The sequence below is a fragment of the Diabrotica undecimpunctata genome, chromosome 8, assembly GCF_040954645.1.
Source record: "Diabrotica undecimpunctata isolate CICGRU chromosome 8, icDiaUnde3, whole genome shotgun sequence".
In the NCBI taxonomy this organism is placed as follows: Eukaryota; Metazoa; Arthropoda; class Insecta; order Coleoptera; family Chrysomelidae; genus Diabrotica; species Diabrotica undecimpunctata.
Window position 1 is genome coordinate 123,594,560 of NC_092810.1, and position 21,982 is coordinate 123,616,541.

General features: G+C 30.4%; 1 protein-coding gene across 2 annotated transcripts in view; it reads left to right on the plus strand.

The window, feature by feature from the left end:
- Positions 1-21,982, plus strand: part of LOC140447939 (uncharacterized) — a 270,677-nt gene that overhangs the window by 243,962 nt on the left and 4,733 nt on the right. The window contains exons 5-7 of one of the 2 annotated variants that reach the window (XM_072540880.1): positions 12,044-12,153; positions 19,282-19,536; positions 21,388-21,447. In XM_072540880.1, the coding sequence (XP_072396981.1) occupies positions 12,044-12,153; positions 19,282-19,536; positions 21,388-21,447 (425 nt within the window). The remainder of the gene's footprint in view (positions 1-12,043; positions 12,154-19,281; positions 19,537-21,387; positions 21,448-21,982) is intronic. The other variant, XM_072540881.1, reaches the window with a different exon arrangement.

The window sequence follows — 21,982 nt, forward strand, 5'->3', positions numbered from 1 at the left end:
AAACTTTTTTGGAATTCTGTTTGTCCTCTATGTTGGCAAGTATTCTGTTCTTATACTCCATTTTTTTTATAATTTTGTTCTTTGCAAATTTTATATATAAAAACTGACTTAGTTCCATTTTTTCTTATAAAAAACTGAACGTTTTAATTTTTCTGCTTCATACGTTAAGTTGTTACTTCACATCCATCTTTTTGAGCTGCATATCTTTCGTAAGTGAATTTTTTTCCATGGATTTATGCTCGTTTAACTAGTTTTACATGAACTATCAATAAAAAAAAGGATGAAATAGCAAGTTTTCTTTTATTCTTCAACTTTTGACCGATAACCCCCCACTATCACAGTGAACTACATATTGTATATATATATATATATATATATATATATATATATATATATATATATATAAACTTCGTATGTATATAAATGCTAAATCACCAACCAATGTAATATGTAAACTAAGTTATGCTTTGAATGTTAAATCCTTTTCGTTTCTTTTGAAAACTCCTCGTCGCACCTGACCACCGAGAAATCGGAATAAAACGAACAAAAATCTACAAAATATTCAGATTTACCCTGAATATACACTTTGAATAACAAAAGCGAAGATAGGTTGGAAAATTCAGCGGAAACACATTAGGGAAAAGCCGTGATGATCTACAACATTCAATGGGGGTTTTCAGAAACACTAGTGGTTTTGAATAAATTTTAATTTTGAAGAGATGTGTCGTCATTGAATTGCACCATACGAACAAATGTTGAAACATTAATAAAAATATGACGTATTTATTTTGAACTGAGTTGATTTGTGTGTCAAAAATGCTCTAATGATAGATCTAGCATTAAGTATGTTTTTTTTAAAGATAAAAAATGAAACATTCTCTAAAATGACGTCAAAACGAAGCATTATTATCATAATACTATGACTAACAAGATAGGATCTTCCCGTAGCACAAAATCGGTCGTGTTCGCGCATGCCGTCATTGGAGAGTAGAATTTGAATTCTTGTTAAAGTTAAATGGGATTTTTATGCATTCTGTGATGAAATTATTCAATTAGCAAAATAATAATATTAAATAAAGGTTTAATAATTACAATAATCGTACACAAAAGGATATCTCCAAACTATTTATTAAAGATTATTTATTGACACATACAAAAAACTGACATTACGAACGTGCAACTCTCCAATTACGTCACGACTTATGCGCAATATCTTATCTTCTTAATCATAGTATCATGATTATTATTAAAAAACACAACAATTACTTAACTGAGCCAACTTAAATATTCCAAAAATGAAACAGATAACTTCAATTCGTCTCAAACGTCTCTTTTGAACCAATTTTTTTTTTTTACTAAAATAATTGTTAATTTTGAAATTACTTTCTTGTATCAATATACTTCGAGACCCTATATTTTACTGAAAATTTTATATTGTTAAATCTTGACTATTTATATAAGAATTTTTAATTTTATTTAACAGAAGAAATAATTTGGTATCAAGTCTGGACATCAAGGTTGCTAGATTGTATATTTTGTAGAATTCAAAAAAGTTGTTGTCCTTGTAGATATTTCGACACTACGCCTTAAACAATCTTTTATACTTATTATCGTCTATGTTTATGACTTTGGGATAGGTTTTACTGTCTTTAATTGAGTTTTTGCCAACATCTTGCTTCAATATTATATTTGCTTTTCCTCATTGTACCGCTCATGCTGGCTCGCTGGACTATTTTGGTCCTTGCTGAGCTTTATCGTGTTTTCTGTTACTACTTTTTAGTAGTTTCACTTCATCTTCGTAGTTTCCAGATGAATGAGGCTGAGTTTGATTTCTTTGTTTGTTTGTGCTTGATCTATTATTGTCCTCAAGAAGTCAATGGATGGATGGTCATTTTCGACAGAGTCCAGCATAACCGTAAAAATACTATTGAAAACTGGATGTCGTGATGGTGTTAACATAGTAGCGACTAAGCCCCTTAATGTTGTCGATAGGTTGTGGTTTCTATATATATTCAGGGATTCTACAGTATTCACTGCCTTCCCTTACTCAACCGTTTCCATATCTCTCTATTGTCCCATTCTCCATCGTTTATGCCTCTCTTACTGATGGCGTCGTCTACTTCGTTCCTCCAGGATTTTCGGGGTCGTCCTCTTTTCCTCCTTCCTATGGGGCTCCATTCGGTTATTCTCTTTATCCATCTGCTGTTGCTATTTCTTCTTACATGTCCATACCACTTTAATCTTTTTTGTTCTATATATGTTAGTATATCTGTTTCTATTGATGTTCTTTGCTTTATTGCGTCATTACTTCTCCTATCCATTCTTGTTATTCTGCAGCATCTTCGCAGGCATTCCATCTCTGTTGCTACTATATCACTGCTGTTTTCCTTGTTTATGATCCAATTTTCAGCCCCATATGTCATAATACTTCGCACTAATGTTTTATAAATCTGTGTTTTTGTCTTCATATTTAGGTGTCTATCCCACCATACTGAGATAAGTTGTCTGATTGCTGTTCTTGTTTGTCCTAATCTTTGTGTAATTTCTTCCTCTGTTGTTGCCTTTTTCGTGATTATAAACCCCAAGTATTTGAATTTATGCTTTCTTTTGATTGTTACGTTGTCATCAATCTGTAGATCTTCTATGTCTTCTTCACTTGTAGAAAGGTACTCTGTTTTCGCGGGGTTAATATATAGGCCAGCCTTGGTATATTATTTTTGTAGTTTCTTCATCATGTAGCTGAGGTCGTCTTGGTCTTGTGCAATCACTACTTGATCGTCTGCAAAGCTTAACGTATATAGGTATTCGTTCCGTACCGGTACTCCCATGCCTTCGCATTTTCTTTTCCATGTAGTCAAGGCTTTCTCTAAGTATATTTTGAATAGGGTTGGAGATGTGGAACAACCCTTTTGTTGTGGTGAAGTCTCCTATGATTCTTGTTCCCATTTTAATGGGCACTTTATTTTGTTTATACAGAGCTTTTGTAGCTTCTATGAGTTCCGTCTGTATTTCTAATTTGTACATTGCCTCCCATAGTTCTGCCAAATATATATATATACATATATATATATATATATATATATATATATATATATATATATATATATATATATATATATATATATGTATATATGTATATATATATATATATATATGTATATATGTATATATATATATATATATATATATATATATATATATATATGTATATATCTATTTTTTGCTTTTTTTCCAACAGTTGTTCCAGTGTGTATATGTGGTATATGCATGATCTTCCTGCCGTGAAACCTGTCTAATCCTCCCCGATTTTGCCTTTTATCGCTTGCTCTATCTTTTCTCGCAGTATCTTCCTATATAATCTTCACATGTGGTTTCTCCATCCTTAAAAGGTTGTGCCAAGCCTTTGGCCTACGATGTACAATACAGGCTTGATAGTGATTTTCTGGTAGTACCCATACTTTTCGCCAGGCAATTGAATCAAGTTTTCGTACCACTAAACAGTTCTTCGCCGACTTATTGATAATGTATATATCGGGCAGATTTTTACAAGCTAGTACTGTTTTCTAATTCCTACAGTAGCCCTAAACAATAGTCCCATTATTAGTGGACTTTTTCCGTACAGAATACGTCTTTGCACTGTCAATCCCGGTATTAACCTCGCTAGAGCTTCATTTGCAGGCATCAAGGTGATCTGGTTATTAGAAACCTGGATTTCAATCCAAGCCACACGATCCATTTTCGTCGTAGAGTAAACTTACTGTTTATGTAGCAAGGCTGGCAGGTTACTAATAATTCTTTTATATGATTGGTAAAATTTTCAAATAACTTTTCACCAATTATTCACTGAAGTTTGACCTAATGTTCACAAGTAGCTCCAAATAGCATTCTGTTGATATATATGGATTAGATCTACTCTCTGGGATGAAAAGACACGTTTAAACTCATAGATCCAACAACTAACTTTAGATAATAAGGAGCAATACAAAAATAATGTCTAAATTGTATTACAGTGATCGCTCCGCATTATAGCTGGTGCTTTATGTCGGAGCATAAAGAATGATTACTAGAAAAACATGCGCAGTAGTTTCAAAAATCGAACACTGCATAAGTACACAATTTTCTCTGTATAGAAAATAAAACGAGTACAGACAAAACACAAAAAAATAATTGAACTATGGAAAATAATAAACACGAAACCAGTAAGATTGAAAAGAAAAAACAAGTCTTGCAAAACGGAAAAATATGGAAAATTTGGAGAAAATAATGGATTCAATGAATAACAAAGAATAATAGATGGGCAAGGCTTAGTACTTGTAGACTGCTGGTCACAATTGTTTACAACTGCAACCAAATCATCTGTCAGTAGATTATTAATAAACAACGTAATTTTGTGTTTGTTTTTATTATAACGCATAGTATGCCACTAAAAACTTAAAAATTTCCTGAACAACCCTCGTATTTATCGCGAAGACCATTAATCTGTTTTCCCCATTATCATTTCACCATTGTCATTCAAATAAATGTTTATATAAGGTCATCGACGTAAACTCCAAAGCTATTTTCACAGTTGAGCGCTCGAGGCCCTTTTCCATCTCTAAATATAAAAATTCAGTAGGTGTGAAATTTCTTATAGCTGACATGGGGGCAAGTGCCCTCATACGCTTATCGATGCGTTATTTACCTTATCACAGTGTATGCAGGACTTAACAGCATCACACAGAAGTGGTGTGATGCTCTATTGGAAAATTGCTTTACACGTTTTCACATTTTTGTTGTGATTGTCGGTAAATTCATCGACATGGAGAACAAATTCTAAAATAGAAAATAAAGGATAACGTCGCTATATATATATATATATATATATATATATATATATATATATATATATATATATATATATATATATATATATATATATATTGTGACGATTGGGGTTTATAGAAAATAATTTATAAGTTATATACTACATAATATTAGATATAAAAAAGTATTTGATTATTTTAAATAAGTTATATACTAGAGAATTTAATAAAAATATATTTATGTGAGGGCATTTTTAATAAATTAGCATATAATAATTGTAAAAAGTTGTATTTTAATATTGTAAATATATATAAGTGAGCCATGTGCATAGGCAACCAAAAATACTCTCGGAGTAATTTGACAGATAGAAATTAATCATAAGGGAATATAAAGTGGGGTTATATAATATATTGTTTGAAATGTGTATTTTATTAAATTAGAGTGTTAGTTACTAATTTAATTATATATTCTGATCTGAAAAGCCTAAATGTAAACAAAATTATTAATAGAAAAGAATGGAATTCTCTGGATCTCCGGAGATGGCCATGTTTGCGAAATGGTTTGTTCCAGAAAATTCAGACAAGTATTTGATAGAACAAATTGGAACATGATATCTTACGAGATGGTTCTAGAAATCCAAAAACATATAAATACCCGTGATTTGGATTCAAGATGGCAGTTTTTGAAAGTTTTTAGTCAGAAAAGTTTTAGATAGTGCAGTCGGAAGAGTTTTAAGAAGTTTTTGAAAGTTTTTAGTCAGAAAAGTTTTAGATAGTGCAGTCAGAAGAGTTTTAAGAAGTTTTTGAAAGTTTTTAGTCAGAAGTCAGGCCAGTTTATTATGAAAGTTAGTACCTAGACACATTTAGTTAGTGAATAGTGAAGTAAATTGTTGAGAATTTTCAAGAAGTCAGTCAGAAAAGTTTAGTAAGAAATATAAAGTTAGTTGGAGTCAGTGAATCAGGTACAAATAGTCAAATTGTTTAATATAGTGAGTTAAATGAAGATTAAAAATTATGCATATAATTTAATGAACATTTATAATTATACACAAATAATTATTGAAGATTAAAAAAAGTATATTGGAAGAAATTAAATTATATTATGGTTGGAGATTAGTATAAATCAACTTATAATAAGTGGATATTGGTATATTGAAAAGAAGAATAAATATAAATGCTGTTTGCTGGTTTGGTTGGTGGTGTATAAATGCTGGTGAAGAAAACTATATCTTAAATTGGTAGAAGCTGATAATTGGAAAAAGTAATTTCACAAAAAACAAGGATAACTGAAGTACGAAGACATTCAGTGGTGATTAGAATCGATATAGTAGAAAACAGTTCATTTAGGCATTCAGTGAAAGAAAGGTACAAAATTTTGTTAATATAATTTAGTTAGTGTCATAACAATTTCAATTTTGAAGATAGTTTTGTTTAAATTGTAGATTGTCTATAGAATTTAATTAGTTTTATAAGAATATCAATTTAAAGATAGTTTATTTTAAATTTACATTGGCTAAGTTAGATATATATGTGTGTTTCATAATAGTTATAATAAAGATAATTTAAAAAAGTACTTACAAGCTAATTCTTTGAGAACCGCGATAAAAACCCTATATTATTAAAAATACTCATTGCTCATCATTCAAACAAAAAACACATCATAACAATTTGGCGCCCTATGATGTGTTTTTTGTTTGAATGATGAGCAATGAGTATTTTTAATAATATAATATATAGGGTTTTTATCGCGGTTCTCAAAGAATTAGCTTGTAAGTACTTTTTTAAATTATCTTTATTATAACTATTATGAAACACACATATATATCTAACCTAGTCAATGTAAATTTAAAATAAACTATCTTTAAATTGATATTCTTATAAAACTAATTAAATTCTATAGACAATCTAAAATTTAAACAAAACTATCTTCAAAATTGAAATTGTTATGACACTAACTAAATTATATTAACAAAATTTTGTACCTTTCTTTCACTGAATGCCTAAATGAACTGTTTTCCACTATATATATTCTAATCACCACTGAATGTCTTCGTACTTCAGTTATCCTTGTTTTTTGTGAAATTACTTTTTTCAATTATCAGCTTCTACCAATTTAAGATATATTTTTCTTCACCAGCATCTATACACCACCAACCAAACCAGCAAACAGCATTTATATTTATTCTTCTTTTCAATATACCAATATCCAATTATTATAAGTTGATTTATACTAATCTCCAACCATAATATAATTTAATTTCTTCCAATATACCTTTTTTTATCTTCAATAATTATTTGTGTATAATTATAAATGTGCATTAAATTATATGCATAATTTTTAATCTTCATTTAACTCACTATATTAAACTATTGGACTATTTGTACTTGATTCACTGACTCTAACTAACTTTCATAATAAACTGCTTGACTTCTGACTAAAAAACTTAAAAACTGCTATCTTGAATCCAAATCACGGGTATTTATATGTTTTTGGATTTCTAGAACCATCTGGTAATAGATCATGTTCCAATTTGTTCTATCAAATACTTGTCTGAATTTTCTGGAACAAACCATTTCGCAAACATGGCCATCTCCGGAGATCCAGAGAATTCCATTCTTTTCTATTAATAATTTTGTTTACATTTAGGCTTTTCAGATCAGAATATATAATTAAATTAGTAACTAACACTCTAATTTAATAAAATACACATTTCAAACAATATATTATATAATAATAACCCCACTTTGTATTCGTATTATGATTAATTTCTAAAATGTCAAATTGGAGACAGAGTTTGTATAGTTGGTTGCCTAGTCACATGGCTCACTTAAATCTATTTACAACATTAAAATTACTAAATACAATTTTTTTACAATTATTATATGCTAATTTATTAAAAATGCCCTCACATAAATATATTTTTATTAAATTCTCTAGTATATAACTTATTTAAAACAACCAAATATCTAATATTATGTAGTATATAACTTATAAATTATTTTCTATAAACCCTAATTGTCACAATTGGGGTATTGTGACGATTGGGGTTTATAGAAAATAATTTATAAGTTATATACTACATAATATTAGATATAAAAAAGTATTTGATTATTTTAAATAAGTTATATACTAGAGAATTTAATAAAAATATATTTATGTGAGGGCATTTTTAATAAATTAGCATATAATAATTGTAAAAAGTTGTATTTTAATATTGTAAATATATATAAGTGAGCCATGTGCATAGGCAACCAAAAATACTCTCGGAGTAATTTGACAGATAGAAATTAATCATAAGGGAATATAAAGTGGGGTTATATAATATATTGTTTGAAATGTGTATTTTATTAAATTAGAGTGTTAGTTACTAATTTAATTATATATTCTGATCTGAAAAGCCTAAATGTAAACAAAATTATTAATAGAAAAGAATGGAATTCTCTGGATCTCCGGAGATGGCCATGTTTGCGAAATGGTTTGTTCCAGAAAATTCAGACAAGTATTTGATAGAACAAATTGGAACATGATATCTTACGAGATGGTTCTAGAAATCCAAAAACATATAAATACCCGTGATTTGGATTCAAGATGGCAGTTTTTGAAAGTTTTTAGTCAGAAAAGTTTTAGATAGTGCAGTCGGAAGAGTTTTAAGAAGTTTTTGAAAGTTTTTAGTCAGAAAAGTTTTAGATAGTGCAGTCAGAAGAGTTTTAAGAAGTTTTTGAAAGTTTTTAGTCAGAAGTCAGGCCAGTTTATTATGAAAGTTAGTACCTAGACACATTTAGTTAGTGAATAGTGAAGTAAATTGTTGAGAATTTTCAAGAAGTCAGTCAGAAAAGTTTAGTAAGAAATATAAAGTTAGTTGGAGTCAGTGAATCAGGTACAAATAGTCAAATTGTTTAATATAGTGAGTTAAATGAAGATTAAAAATTATGCATATAATTTAATGAACATTTATAATTATACACAAATAATTATTGAAGATTAAAAAAAGTATATTGGAAGAAATTAAATTATATTATGGTTGGAGATTAGTATAAATCAACTTATAATAAGTGGATATTGGTATATTGAAAAGAAGAATAAATATAAATGCTGTTTGCTGGTTTGGTTGGTGGTGTATAAATGCTGGTGAAGAAAACTATATCTTAAATTGGTAGAAGCTGATAATTGGAAAAAGTAATTTCACAAAAAACAAGGATAACTGAAGTACGAAGACATTCAGTGGTGATTAGAATCGATATAGTAGAAAACAGTTCATTTAGGCATTCAGTGAAAGAAAGGTACAAAATTTTGTTAATATAATTTAGTTAGTGTCATAACAATTTCAATTTTGAAGATAGTTTTGTTTAAATTGTAGATTGTCTATAGAATTTAATTAGTTTTATAAGAATATCAATTTAAAGATAGTTTATTTTAAATTTACATTGGCTAAGTTAGATATATATGTGTGTTTCATAATAGTTATAATAAAGATAATTTAAAAAAGTACTTACAAGCTAATTCTTTGAGAACCGCGATAAAAACCCTATATTATTAAAAATACTCATTGCTCATCATTCAAACAAAAAACACATCATAACAATATATATATATATATATATATATATATATATATATATATATATATATATATATATATATATATATATATATATATGTATATATATATATATATATATATATATATATATATATAATATATATAAATTAAACACGTACAAATTATGATGGTAGGCAACCAAAAATGCATGTTGGTCTTTATCAGCTGCATCTTTAGTCTGATTCTTCCTCGCTATAAGCAATTATACGTATTCATTTGCGGATTGGTGCCTCTGTCCTCGACGTAACTAAGCGAAGTTTTCGAAATTGTTTAATGTTTGTGTTAAGCATCTTAAGTCAATGTCTAAATTAAAGCAATTAAAGGTTATTTAATTTATAGATAAATCAACTAAAAGAATATAATTTATATTACCTATATCTATGTAGCTTTAGGATAGGCTTTAGCGCACAGGTTTAGTCAAAGCCTTTCTTCAACAGGTAGTTAAATCTTTTCCTCGCTGCATCGCTCGTGGTCGCTCTGACTCTTTTGAGCTTCAACATGGATTTTTTTGTTTTGTTCTGCTCTATTCATTTCCCACGAAAAGCTGGACAATGAATAGTTACCCACTGCAGAGCCCAGAATATCGGGAGAAGGATAATAAAGCCAATGTGTCTGAAACTCGCAGTTGAGCCTAGAGCCTAGCTTTCGCCCAGCCTGCTGACCACAAAGAATTAACTAGATCTGATGAGCATGTAGAGCCTCTCCACCACAATAAGGTCTGATGAGCTGAATTTTTATTTAATATTAAAAGAATATTATACACCATATTATCGAAAGGGAATATAAAAGAAAAATATAATAAGATACTTCCAAGTACCATAACGTATATATTAACAACGTCTATGCCAAGTACATCGTAAATATTGAAAATAGTATACATAATATTACTTTGTATACATATTACAGGTAGGTAGACAACCTTTCATACAATTATGTGCAAAGAGCTACATAAGTTCATACGTCTGCTTAAAGCATTTCGATTAGATTTATCTAATATGTTTTATTTATTATTTCAAAATAATAATCTTTTATCTTGTTTATTTATCATTTAAAAGAGATATGTAGATATCACCTTAACTTGATTCAATTTATAAAATTAATATATAATTTGTTAAATATTTTATTGAAAATATGACTTTACCTACACGAAAGAGACAAGGGTAAACGACGACTTAATTGATAGGCTACAATAAGCGTATACCACTGAGATTATGGCTGAAAATTCGAATGCTTTTCAACAAGTTCTAAATCAGCTAATTTAGGAAAGAGATCCATCAAGAAAACTGAGAAAAATTGAGGACCTTTGGAAAGATGTTTGACAATGTTAAGCATGAAAAGCTAATGGAAATCTTGCAAACATATTGATTATCAAGATGTTCATTGAAACATAGAATATCAATATTATACTGACACCAAACGGCAAGAATAAAACTTAAAAACTCACTGTCAGAGGGAATAAGTAGTCAGAAGGGTGACCACAGGGATGTATTATCTAGTCAATGCTATTCAATTTGAATATGTTTTCCGTGAAGCATTAAAAGATAAGTTAGCTGGAATAGCGATAAACGGAGTTATTGTCAACAATATCAGATATGCTGACGATACAACTCTAATAGCCAATAATTTGGGAGATCTCTAGAGACTCTTTGATAAAGTATCTATGATTAATATGACGCACGGTTTGCATATTGATATCAGGAAAACCAAAGTGAAAGTCGTTTTAATAAAGGTCATTTTTACATAAGTCGTTTTTACATATATCTTAAAACTACTGTCATGCAGACTAACCAATATTTAGAATAAATTCGTTCACATATTGAACACACACGAGCTGCTTTCATCAAAATGAAAAAACTGTTGATACTACCGTATTTTCCTATGACTCTAAGAATCAGAATAGTTAGGTGTTATGTGTTTCCCATATTCCTCTACGCTGTAGAAAGCTGGACACTAAATAATGAATTCCTTAAAAATTACTTAAAAAAAGATAGAGGCCTTTGAAATAGACGCGTTCTCAGAGTGTCCTGGACGGATAGAGTCACAAATCTGTGCTGGAGAGAGGGAGTGCTGGAAAGACTGAATATGAACCTGAAATTATATTTACTATAAAGTAAATTTAAGGGAGATTGAAGTAAGGGGTTGGAGAAGACAGATACTTGGCAGGGAACTATGAAAGAATGATTTGAGGTAAGCCAGAGCTTGCGAAGGGCTGTAGCGCCAACTGATGATGATGACGATAAATTAGAGAAAACTTTAAGTTCCTTGGCCACAGTTCTAGAGGCAAAGATATGTAATACGTGATATATAATGGAAGCAGAAATAGTTTGACGAAGAAGCGAGGGACATATACAATTTTTTTGGCTGCGAAACCTTCGTGAATGATTCGTAATTGCATCGGTCAAATTATTACGTGCAGCGGTTTTGAAAATGTAAATGGCCATGTTGATCAACAACCTCCACAGGAGTCGCTGAATGCAAGGATAAGGAAGGGAATATTCATCATATACTACGACACCTGTATCAAATTAAGCACAAGAACAAGAAATAATTACCCTGTCAAACATATTCAACGTTGAAAAATATTTAATGAACATTATTTTTTAATTCTTAATAAAATTATTTATTGTTTTTCTTTTTCAGATGGAGATATCAACGGTGATGTTAGTGGAGATGATCAAAGTATCGCCAGTGATCACGACCAAAACGATGAGAATTCTATGGACTCGGACAGGGGCGGTGCGTTAAATTTAGTAAGTGTATATTTTAATGAAATAGTAATTGTTTTACACATTACTTATAATCAAATAAATATAGTTTTCATTGAAGATCAAGGTATGTGTCAAACGAAAGCCCTCAATTAGCGAATCATGCCGGACGTATCCTCCAATTTTTGCTAGTAAAATAGTATTAGTTTATGCAAATTCCAAAATAAATCTAAAGAAACTTAATAATTTTATACATAGCAAATAACTAACGGTCTAAGTTTGTTTAAATTATTTTTGTCTTTATTTGTTTCTTATGTTTTTGAGGTCATTATTTACAAAATATTGGAGCGTTCATGATTTACTTCTTGTCCGGGATTCTTGCCCTAAATTTTTATGTTTCAATCATTTAAAACTTCATCTCATTAGAAGATTACAAGTTTACACGAAAAAATCTGATATTGTTTTATTTTTTAGAAAAAAAACAGTCTCTGAAATATTTAGATTTAACAGATTCTAAAATTTAGTCGTACAATGATGTATCTGGCGCGAAAAATCGCAGATGTAGCAAATTCGTTTCTGAACCCTCTTCAAAACTTAAATGTTTTAATTCTGTTGGGAAACGACCCCTCGATATATCCTGAAATTAATTTTATACGTCGGAATCAGTCATTTTGGCCATTTAACTTTTTATTGCTAAATTTGTAGTTGTTTTCGATATACAACTTGTATATAAGTATCATCAAGTGTTTTTAATTTTGTGATCACAACGTTGTGCATTTTATATAATTAAAGATCAGTGGTCTATTCTATTGTCTTGGATATATTATGTGAGTTATTCTTTATGTATTTTGATTAGATTATATACTTTGATTTTGTCGATAATTTGGACCACTGATTTATTTCTTCTACTTCCGCTCGTTATATTTTATAAAGTTGGTGATCGACGCTCGAGCCTATAACGTGGTTTTAAAGAACGAAAGTTTGGGTTAAAAATTGGATAGAACAAACGCATGAACTGTCGCGCATTAATTTAGATCGAGAATTTTTAGTAGAACCATTTGATTACAGAAACTATCTGATAATATCTGAAAAGTCACACAATGAATTGTTGTCATAAGTAGATCCTATAATTAATACAAAACACTATAAAGCGAGAATCTATTTCTTTTTTATAGAAATATTTCTTTTTTATAGAATAGACATTTTTATAGACATAGTTATTTACAGTGCATTAAAAACGCCATTTTACATGACGATCCAGGTAAAAAATATGACAAACATGAGCGCGAGTCAGGCAAAACCGAAGTATTGCAATGATAGACTGTCAAGCTTTACCAACGAGCCATAGAACCTCGGTTTTACTCGTCTGTCGATCATGGCCTAAGATTTTTATTTTGTATTTCTTCAGTGATATTTATGTTAGTTTTGCATCTGCCCTTGCTTCTGATGTATCTATAATTATCGATATTTATGTATATATTTTTGCATTTTTGGATTCATTTTTCTCTGTATAAAGTTCCGTTGGTCATATCAAAGCCGAAAAACTAGAAATGCGAATGAATTTTAGTTAGCGAATGCTATTGAATGAACCTGAAATTGTTGACGACTATGGGAGAGGAAAGTCTCAGATGAGAGATGATGAGATTGGGAGACGATCTTAAAAATATATTGGAAGATGTGTAACAAAGCACGGAATAGAGAACAATGATAATCCGTTGGACAGTTAGTCTTGAGAGGTGTTCACTATTATGTTATTCCCATTATGTTAATTCAAAGACCTTTTGACACTATCAACTGAAAACATTTCTTAAAAACTATATTTTAAGAAAGAGTACATGTCTGTATCTAAATATTCTTGTGCCAATTAAATCACAACAAAATTGCGTCATTTGTATTTATAATCTTCTTAAATATAATTGTCTCGATAATGAGACGACAAAATTAATTGGTGTACACTTTTTACTGATTATTGGTTTTGGAATCTACGTTCATTGGCCATCTTACTATTTATTTAAATTCTTCAGTTAAAATTTTTTACCCTGATATCATTAAAACCCGTATCTAATCGAATATCAAGTTATCCAGTTAACCACCGAGGCACTACAGCAGCTCATAAAAGAAATATGGACACAGAAATTCCTCCACACTGATTGGAATATTGGAATACTTTGCACCATATACAATCAAGGAGATATCTTTGAATGGTCTAACCACAGAGGAATTAAACTCCTAAATGTAGCGTATGAAATATTCTCCGCTATTCTATGCCATCGTATGACACCATATGTCGCAGATTTCCAAATTTTCTTAGGCCTATTTGAAAAATTATTAATATTCTGTTCTAATAATTATGTTCAAACAATTATAATTGGGGATTTCAATATTGATTTCAAAGGCACTTCAAATGAATTAAAATATTTTTCCGATCTAATTTCTTCTTTTGGTTTAACTATGAGGATTGATGAATTTACAAGAATCACTGCTACATCAGCAAGTTGTTTAGATAATATTTTAACAAATATAGATAATGAAATAGTTGGGTGTGGTGTTGTAGACCCATGCCTTGCTGATCATTGTGCTCAATTCCTGAATTTAAAAATAAAATCTGATCAAATTGACAATGATAGGATATTCAGAAGACACATAACATGTAAAGGCACCCAAATGTTAAAACAATCACTAAAATCTGTGGATTGGTCGTTAATAAACAATTCAATAACAGCAACGGAATTAGCTGAGTTCATAATTGACACATATGTAAAATTAACTGAAGTTTGCTTTCCAGTAAAAAAGTCAAGAATTCATTTTGAGGCACCTGTTTCTTGGTTTGACGATGAACTAAGGAAAATGCGAGTAAACCTTTCGAAGATAAAAATTACTGCTAACCTTACTAGTGATTACACTCTGTATAATCAATTCAAAAAACACTATCAATTAACAATATCAATAAAGAAAAAACTGGCATATGAGCAGTTTTTCTTAAAATCTGATAATATATCTCGAGATTCTTGGAAAGTCATCAATTATCATAGGAATAAAACTCAAAATAAAAAAGTAACTTCATGTAATATTTCATCAAACGAGTTTAATAATTACTTTACTTCGGTAGCGGGAAATATATTGAACTCGTTAGATGAGACAGATGAAAATGATGCCATGAATTTTTTGGAGGGAATATACTCCCCTTGCCACTCGTTGTTTTTAACACCTGTTAGTGATACTGAAGTTAGGAATACATTATACAGCTTGAAAAACTCAAAATGCACTGATTTTTACTTCTTAAACAAACAATTAGTGATAGAAACTCTGGATATTATTATTGATAAACTGGTCATACTTTATAATCTTTGCCTTATCGAAGGAATTTTTCCCGATGTATTAAAAGTAACAAAAGTGTTACCGCTACTCAAAAAAGGATCTCCAGAAGAAATTGAAAATTATCGCCCTATTTCTATTATTCCCATTCTTGGTAAAATTTTTGAAAGTATTTTGAATAACCGCTTAATAGAGTACATAGAAAAGTACAAAATACTTCATTGTAATCAATATGGTTTCAGAAAAAAATGAAGCACTACTCAAGCAATTCAGGAAATTGTAAGGGAAGTAGTTGATGGCCTAGAGAGAGGTCACTTCGTGTCTTTAACATTGTGTGACTTATCTAAGGCTTTTGATTGTGTCTCACACACTTTACTTTTAGACAAAATGCACAAATATGGCATAAGGGGAAATGCTCTTAATTTATTTCGATCGTATTTAATAAACAGAAAACAGGCCGTTTTTTTAAATAATAACTACTCCAATTTTCACAATGTTGAACATGGAGTTCCCCAAGGGTCTATATTAGGACCTACATTTTTTCTTCTATATCTCAACGATATATTTCATTATACTCACCCCTTAAGGTGTATATGTTTTGCAGATGATACAACCGTTATTAGTACCGACCAGAATCAATATAATTTAAATAACAAAATAGGAAACGATGTGCTTAAAATTAAAAACTGGTTTACACATAATAAACTAAAACTAAACGAGGATAAAAATCAAAATATAGTTTTCAGTTCAGATCGAAGACACATTTTTGGATATAGCATCAAATTGTTAGGGATTTTTATGGATGACAACTTAGATTGGGGCATCCATATAGACAACTTAAGTTCTAAACTCGCCAGTACAATATTTGTAATGCGTAACCTGGTTTATTTGGTACCTAAAAGTACCCTTAAAATGTGTTACTTTTCATTGTTTCATAGTCATATACAATATGGAATAGCTGTTTGGGGCAACTCTGGTCATGCCGACAGAATATTTAAATTACAAAAGAAGGTGGTGAGGATACTTGCTGGAGCGGATTTAAGGGATCATTGTAAACCATTATTTTTGAACATGGGTATTATGCCTCTACCTTCGCTTTATATGTATGCAACACTGTTGGAAATTCACGATAATAAAAATAAGTTTACTATAAACTCCCAATTACATGATCATCTAACAAGATCGAGGGATTTAATTAGGCCACAACGATTCAGACTATCAAAGAGCACAAAGAATTCAATTGATATTCACTTGTATAACTATCTGCCTAACGAAATAAAAACTCTGTCTCCACCACTGTTTAAAAATAGGATCAGAAAGCATTTTTTAACATATTGTTTTTACTCAAAGACAGAATACCTCAATACACCTTTATAACGTGTACCCAGTTTGGTCAGAATATGTATTAGTTTATTTAGTCATCGATTCGGGAATATTCTTAATTATTTGCACATTTTTGTTACTTCCATATTTCAAAGATTTTTTATGTGACAGTTTAGGTTTGTTTTTTTTTTTTGGTTAGAGATTTTTTTATCGTAAATTTTTAATTTTAATTCTTCTGCTAATACTTACATATGAATATTACTTTAGCCAATATGGTTAAGTTAATTTTAAGTTTACATTATTATATCTTTTATTGTATTTTTCACTTGACTTCAAACTTTATGTAAAGTGGTCAATAAACGTTCTATCTATCTATCTATGCAGAACGAATAATAGGAAAATACCAGGCTGATTTCAGAGGTGGTAGGTCGACGACAATTCATCACATGTTTCATCAAATATTTATAGACTACAAAACAGCCTACAACTCTGTAAATAGACGAGAAATGTTTAAAGCAATAAAAGAGCTAGGAGTAGCAAATCAGTTGGTAAATGGTAACAAAACTAACCTATGAAAAAGTTGAATGTAGAGTACGAATCCAGGGGAAACTACTGTTAAAATAAATAAAAAAGAGAAATCGAGACAAATGAATGAGGCAGAAATGCTTAATTCAAGATGGAAGTAACGGAAAACACTTCAGTTTTAGTACAGACTGTCAATAAAATCAAATATTTATCATCGGAAAGGGATTTATTATTATTTTTAATATTACCCTTGAATATCAATATACCTTTGCGGGGATTTTTAGTAATTTTCGATACACAATTTTAATCCAAACTAGATATCGTTCAGACATACGTTTTAAAAGTATCAGCTGCTTGTTGAACGTTGGTTTCGCACTTTGCTTTTGATTGGAGAGAATACATGGCAATTATTCAATTGATATCAAATCAAAACTGAAGACTGAATGAGGGATGATCGATCAATTGTATGCTCAAAAATCTTTTAAGTTGGGAATTTTGCTAAAGAAAAATATAGTAGCAAAAAGATTGGACTTAGTCCAAAGATTAATTATTGATTAGATAAACAGACATATTGATTCAATTATATAGCATGCACGTACAGAAGAAGAGAAACGATCACATTTTAATTTTTGTTTCCGGATAATTTGTAGAAACATTACCTTAATCTAGACCATTAGAACTAGTACTAGTACCGTTAAATAAGTAAAAACAAAATCTTTCTTAGATTTTATTGAGTGTATTTCTAAAATATTATCTCACAAGTACTACAGCTATCCACGCTTAAACCATATGGTTCTTTCTAGCGGATACCTTTGTACGTAGCCACTTCAAATTATCTTATCTGTACAAAGAAAAAAGCCTTGCTGACAATCCTCATTTTTTTACTTATTCATTTTATTTCAATAATAATTAAGTGTGATGAAAGTTGGTAGGAGTCATACATATTAAATTTTTGGTGAGTTATCAATAGCATATTATACGTAATTATTTTCAGTTTTAATCTAGTTTTCAATGAATCTTATTTAAAGCCGAAATAGGACTTAAATTTTAGATTAACTTTATTTAAATTGTCGATAACGAAATGAATTTATGTTCGGTGGTGAATAGATTAATGAATAAATGCTAACGTCATACATTAGTTTTCTGCGTGAATAATACATGATTAAGAAAATGCTTTAATGGCTGCGAATGTGACTTAATTAAGCACATGTGAGGATATATCATTTATTTATGGTTAATTTTGGTTAAAACTCGTATACAAAATTAAAATTTAGCAACAATCTAAAATTTCATGGTTTCTGTTGATTAAATATGTATTAGATTAACCGGAACTGAATAATAAATTAACAGATAACAGAGATTAAACAAAAATTAAACTGTCATTCTCTATTATTAACCTTACTTCTTCCCATCTTATGTGTTTTTAAAGTCTTCAGTAATGTTATCTTGAGTTCTTTGTAGGAAGATAGTCTTCTATTTGACTCTATCTTCATTCTTTGGTGTATGTTTTCCTTATTTCGCCCAGTGACTATTCCTTTTCTTTTTTTTTTTTCTAATTAGGTCTCTCTGCTGTTGCCATATGTTGACTTCATTATCTTTTTGAAAGAGAGAGAGACGGTAGTTTTTTGCTAAGTTTAAGGCATTAGCAATGTAGCGCATGCTGTGACGATCATCATCAATAACTATTGCCACGTATTTGCATACCTCTAAAAATTTTCAAGTTCTAGGAGAAAACAATGAACAGAAAGTTATAGAACTATTTAGGGAGACAGTAACTGTCTCATCTGTTTTTTCTTATTTTATATTTTCCTTTATAACTATTGTAGGTACTGTTGTTCTTCTAAAATCAGATAAAACATTGCTCATATTTGAAACTTAATCGTGAGGTCTTTGTACCATCCTACTTGTACGTACATAATTGTTAACCCTAGCTACTTTTAGTCCGTTTATATTGCCTAGTACTTTTTTGTGTATTAGTAGGTAGATATTAGAAAATTATTATTTTTGCAGGTACGATCGAGTAACGAACAACCTAGGATATCCACACCAAATTCACAAGTAACAAGTTCCAGTCCCGGAGTAGGAGCAGCCCTGGCGGCGTTAGGAAGTCTCGGTGGAATTTTCGGCAATCACTTACAAATGTTAGGAAGCTTACCAGCTTTCCAGAGTCCGCAGAGCCTGCAGCAGCTACAGCAACTGGCGATGCTGCAGCAGGCTAGCGGCAATCAGATGAATCCGCAGGCTCAGTTTTTATTTCAAAATCAGGTAAGCTTGAAACTTCGATTTTTGAGTAATTGTTTTTACCGTTATCTGTCATATAGTTTTTGTCCTTTTTAATAACGGTTCAGGTTTTAGTCTCGATAAGTTATCAGTGCACAAATCAACAAATAAATGATACTGAAACATATCAAGGTCTTTGCAAACTGCGTATCATGTGCATAATTGGCAAATAAACGGTATTGATAGATATTCAGAACTTTGCGCACTGCGCATCATTTATTATAATTAAAAAACAAAATTTTGTTTTAATGCTCCAAATAAGCGGGTTCATGTTAAAATTAATAAAAAATTGTCTAAAATACTAGAGTTAAGAAAGCTTAATGCATCAACAAATCGTTTTAAATTGTTTATTATCTTTTATTACATAAATCAGATATCTAAAGGACATTCATATTTAACAAAACACGACAAAATTAAATGCAAGAAAAGAAAAAAGGATGGAACAAAGAACTGAACATTGAAAGCATATTTTTATGACTCCCTGTAGTAAAATAACACAAGCAAGGAGACATACCAGATTTTAAAAACTACCATCCCATCAGTGTGCTTTCACACATATGTAAACTTTTCACAAAAATTATCAAAAAAAGACTGGACGCTAAATTAGACTTCTATCAGCTTAGATAAGAAGCTGGATTTAGATCGGGATACAGCACTAACGACCACTAAATAGTAATAAAGAACCTGATAGAGAATTAGGATTAGCCTTGGCAACGTTTGGTAAATTAAATTATGTATTTAAATCGGATCTACCCATATGCCTCAAAAGGAAAATCTTTGACCAATATGTGCAACCTGTACCCACTTATGGAACGGAAACATTAACACTAAAAAAAAGGTAGTGAATAAGATTTTCGTGACTCAGAGGGCTATAGAGCGACAGATGTTGGGTGTCTCTATGAGAGACTGAATTCCAAACGAAGAAATACGTCGTAGAACAAAAACAACAGGCGTTATCGAAAAGATCGCGTCGGTAAAATGGAATTGTGCAGGATACGTCGCCAGATTATCAGACAACCGATGGATAAAACGTATTTTAGAGTGGAGACCAAGGCAAGAAGCAATACGGAGCAGAGGACGCCCTCCAACTAGATGGACTGACGACACCTGAACACCTGAAGCGCGTTAGCAATAACTGGATGCTAGCCGCACAAGACAGAGATAGATGGAAAGAGCTGAGGGAGACCTATGTCTAGCAGTGGACGCATACAGGTTGATGATAATAAAGAAAATAATAATAAAAAATACTTAATAAGAAATGTTAAGAAAAAATTTGTCTGGAAGGACGGTACAAACGTCTATTAAAACAACAAAATGGTCAATCAAAGAAGTCAGAATAGATGGACAATGTCAATTTTAATAGACAAAGTTAATGTCTATTTCATAAATTTAGCATGCAAAATATCGCCAGTGTTATTTATGCCTGTCCAGTTCTTTATGTTCCGTAGCCACGACATTTGTTTGCGACCTACTCCTCTCTTGCTTTCAATCGAAATGTCTATTTATTATATATTTATTAATAATTAATACTTGTCTTTGATATTATATTTGGTTAAATTTTTAAGACGTAGTTAAAAAAAGCTGAGAAATTAACAAATATCGGACACTTTTATTATGAAGCTTTACTATGATACTGAAGCATATGTTACTTACTATCTTTAATACGAATTAACTACCATTTCAATTGAAAAAACCAATCATTTTGACATTTCGATTTTCATTCCGGTAATCGATTTCAAAATAAATTTTCTTTCAACTGATATTCTGATTAATTTCTGGTAAAGCTAGTAAATAGCTCATAATACTAACTACAGCTGATATATTTTTTAATTTAAGGGTTTTCTCCAAGGGTTCCCTAGAACAAGTATACCTTCTAGACCCCCACATACAATGCAGGTGTGTTTTATCTAACAAACAAACAAACATTGTGCCGTTTAAGATCAGCATGCTTCTTTCATAAAACACTATAATACATTTTATATACTTTACTTGAATACACTAATACACTTTGTTTGCAATAAGCTATAACAGGGTATTTATACATGAATATATATATATATATATATATATATATATATATATATATATATATATATATATATATATATATATATATTCGGAAAGATTTCCGCGGTTAGTACAATTAAACCTAGAGCTAAGATTAATATTATTATAAAAATTAATACCTATTAAACTCACCAGTCTTCCGGGTTGAACCGCGTCAATATCTATTGGGCCGAGCTTTCGACATCCTCTCTGATGTCTTCTTCAGGGCTTCCGAGGTCTCAGTCTCCCGAGCCCCCAGACACTACTACACTCACTAGTCACTTCTAGTTCACCACTCACACAGTAGTGAACTAGTCTACTCTAGTGAACTAGTGAACTCGTACCGTATTGGTGTAAAGTATAACTGCAACTATTCATTATTATT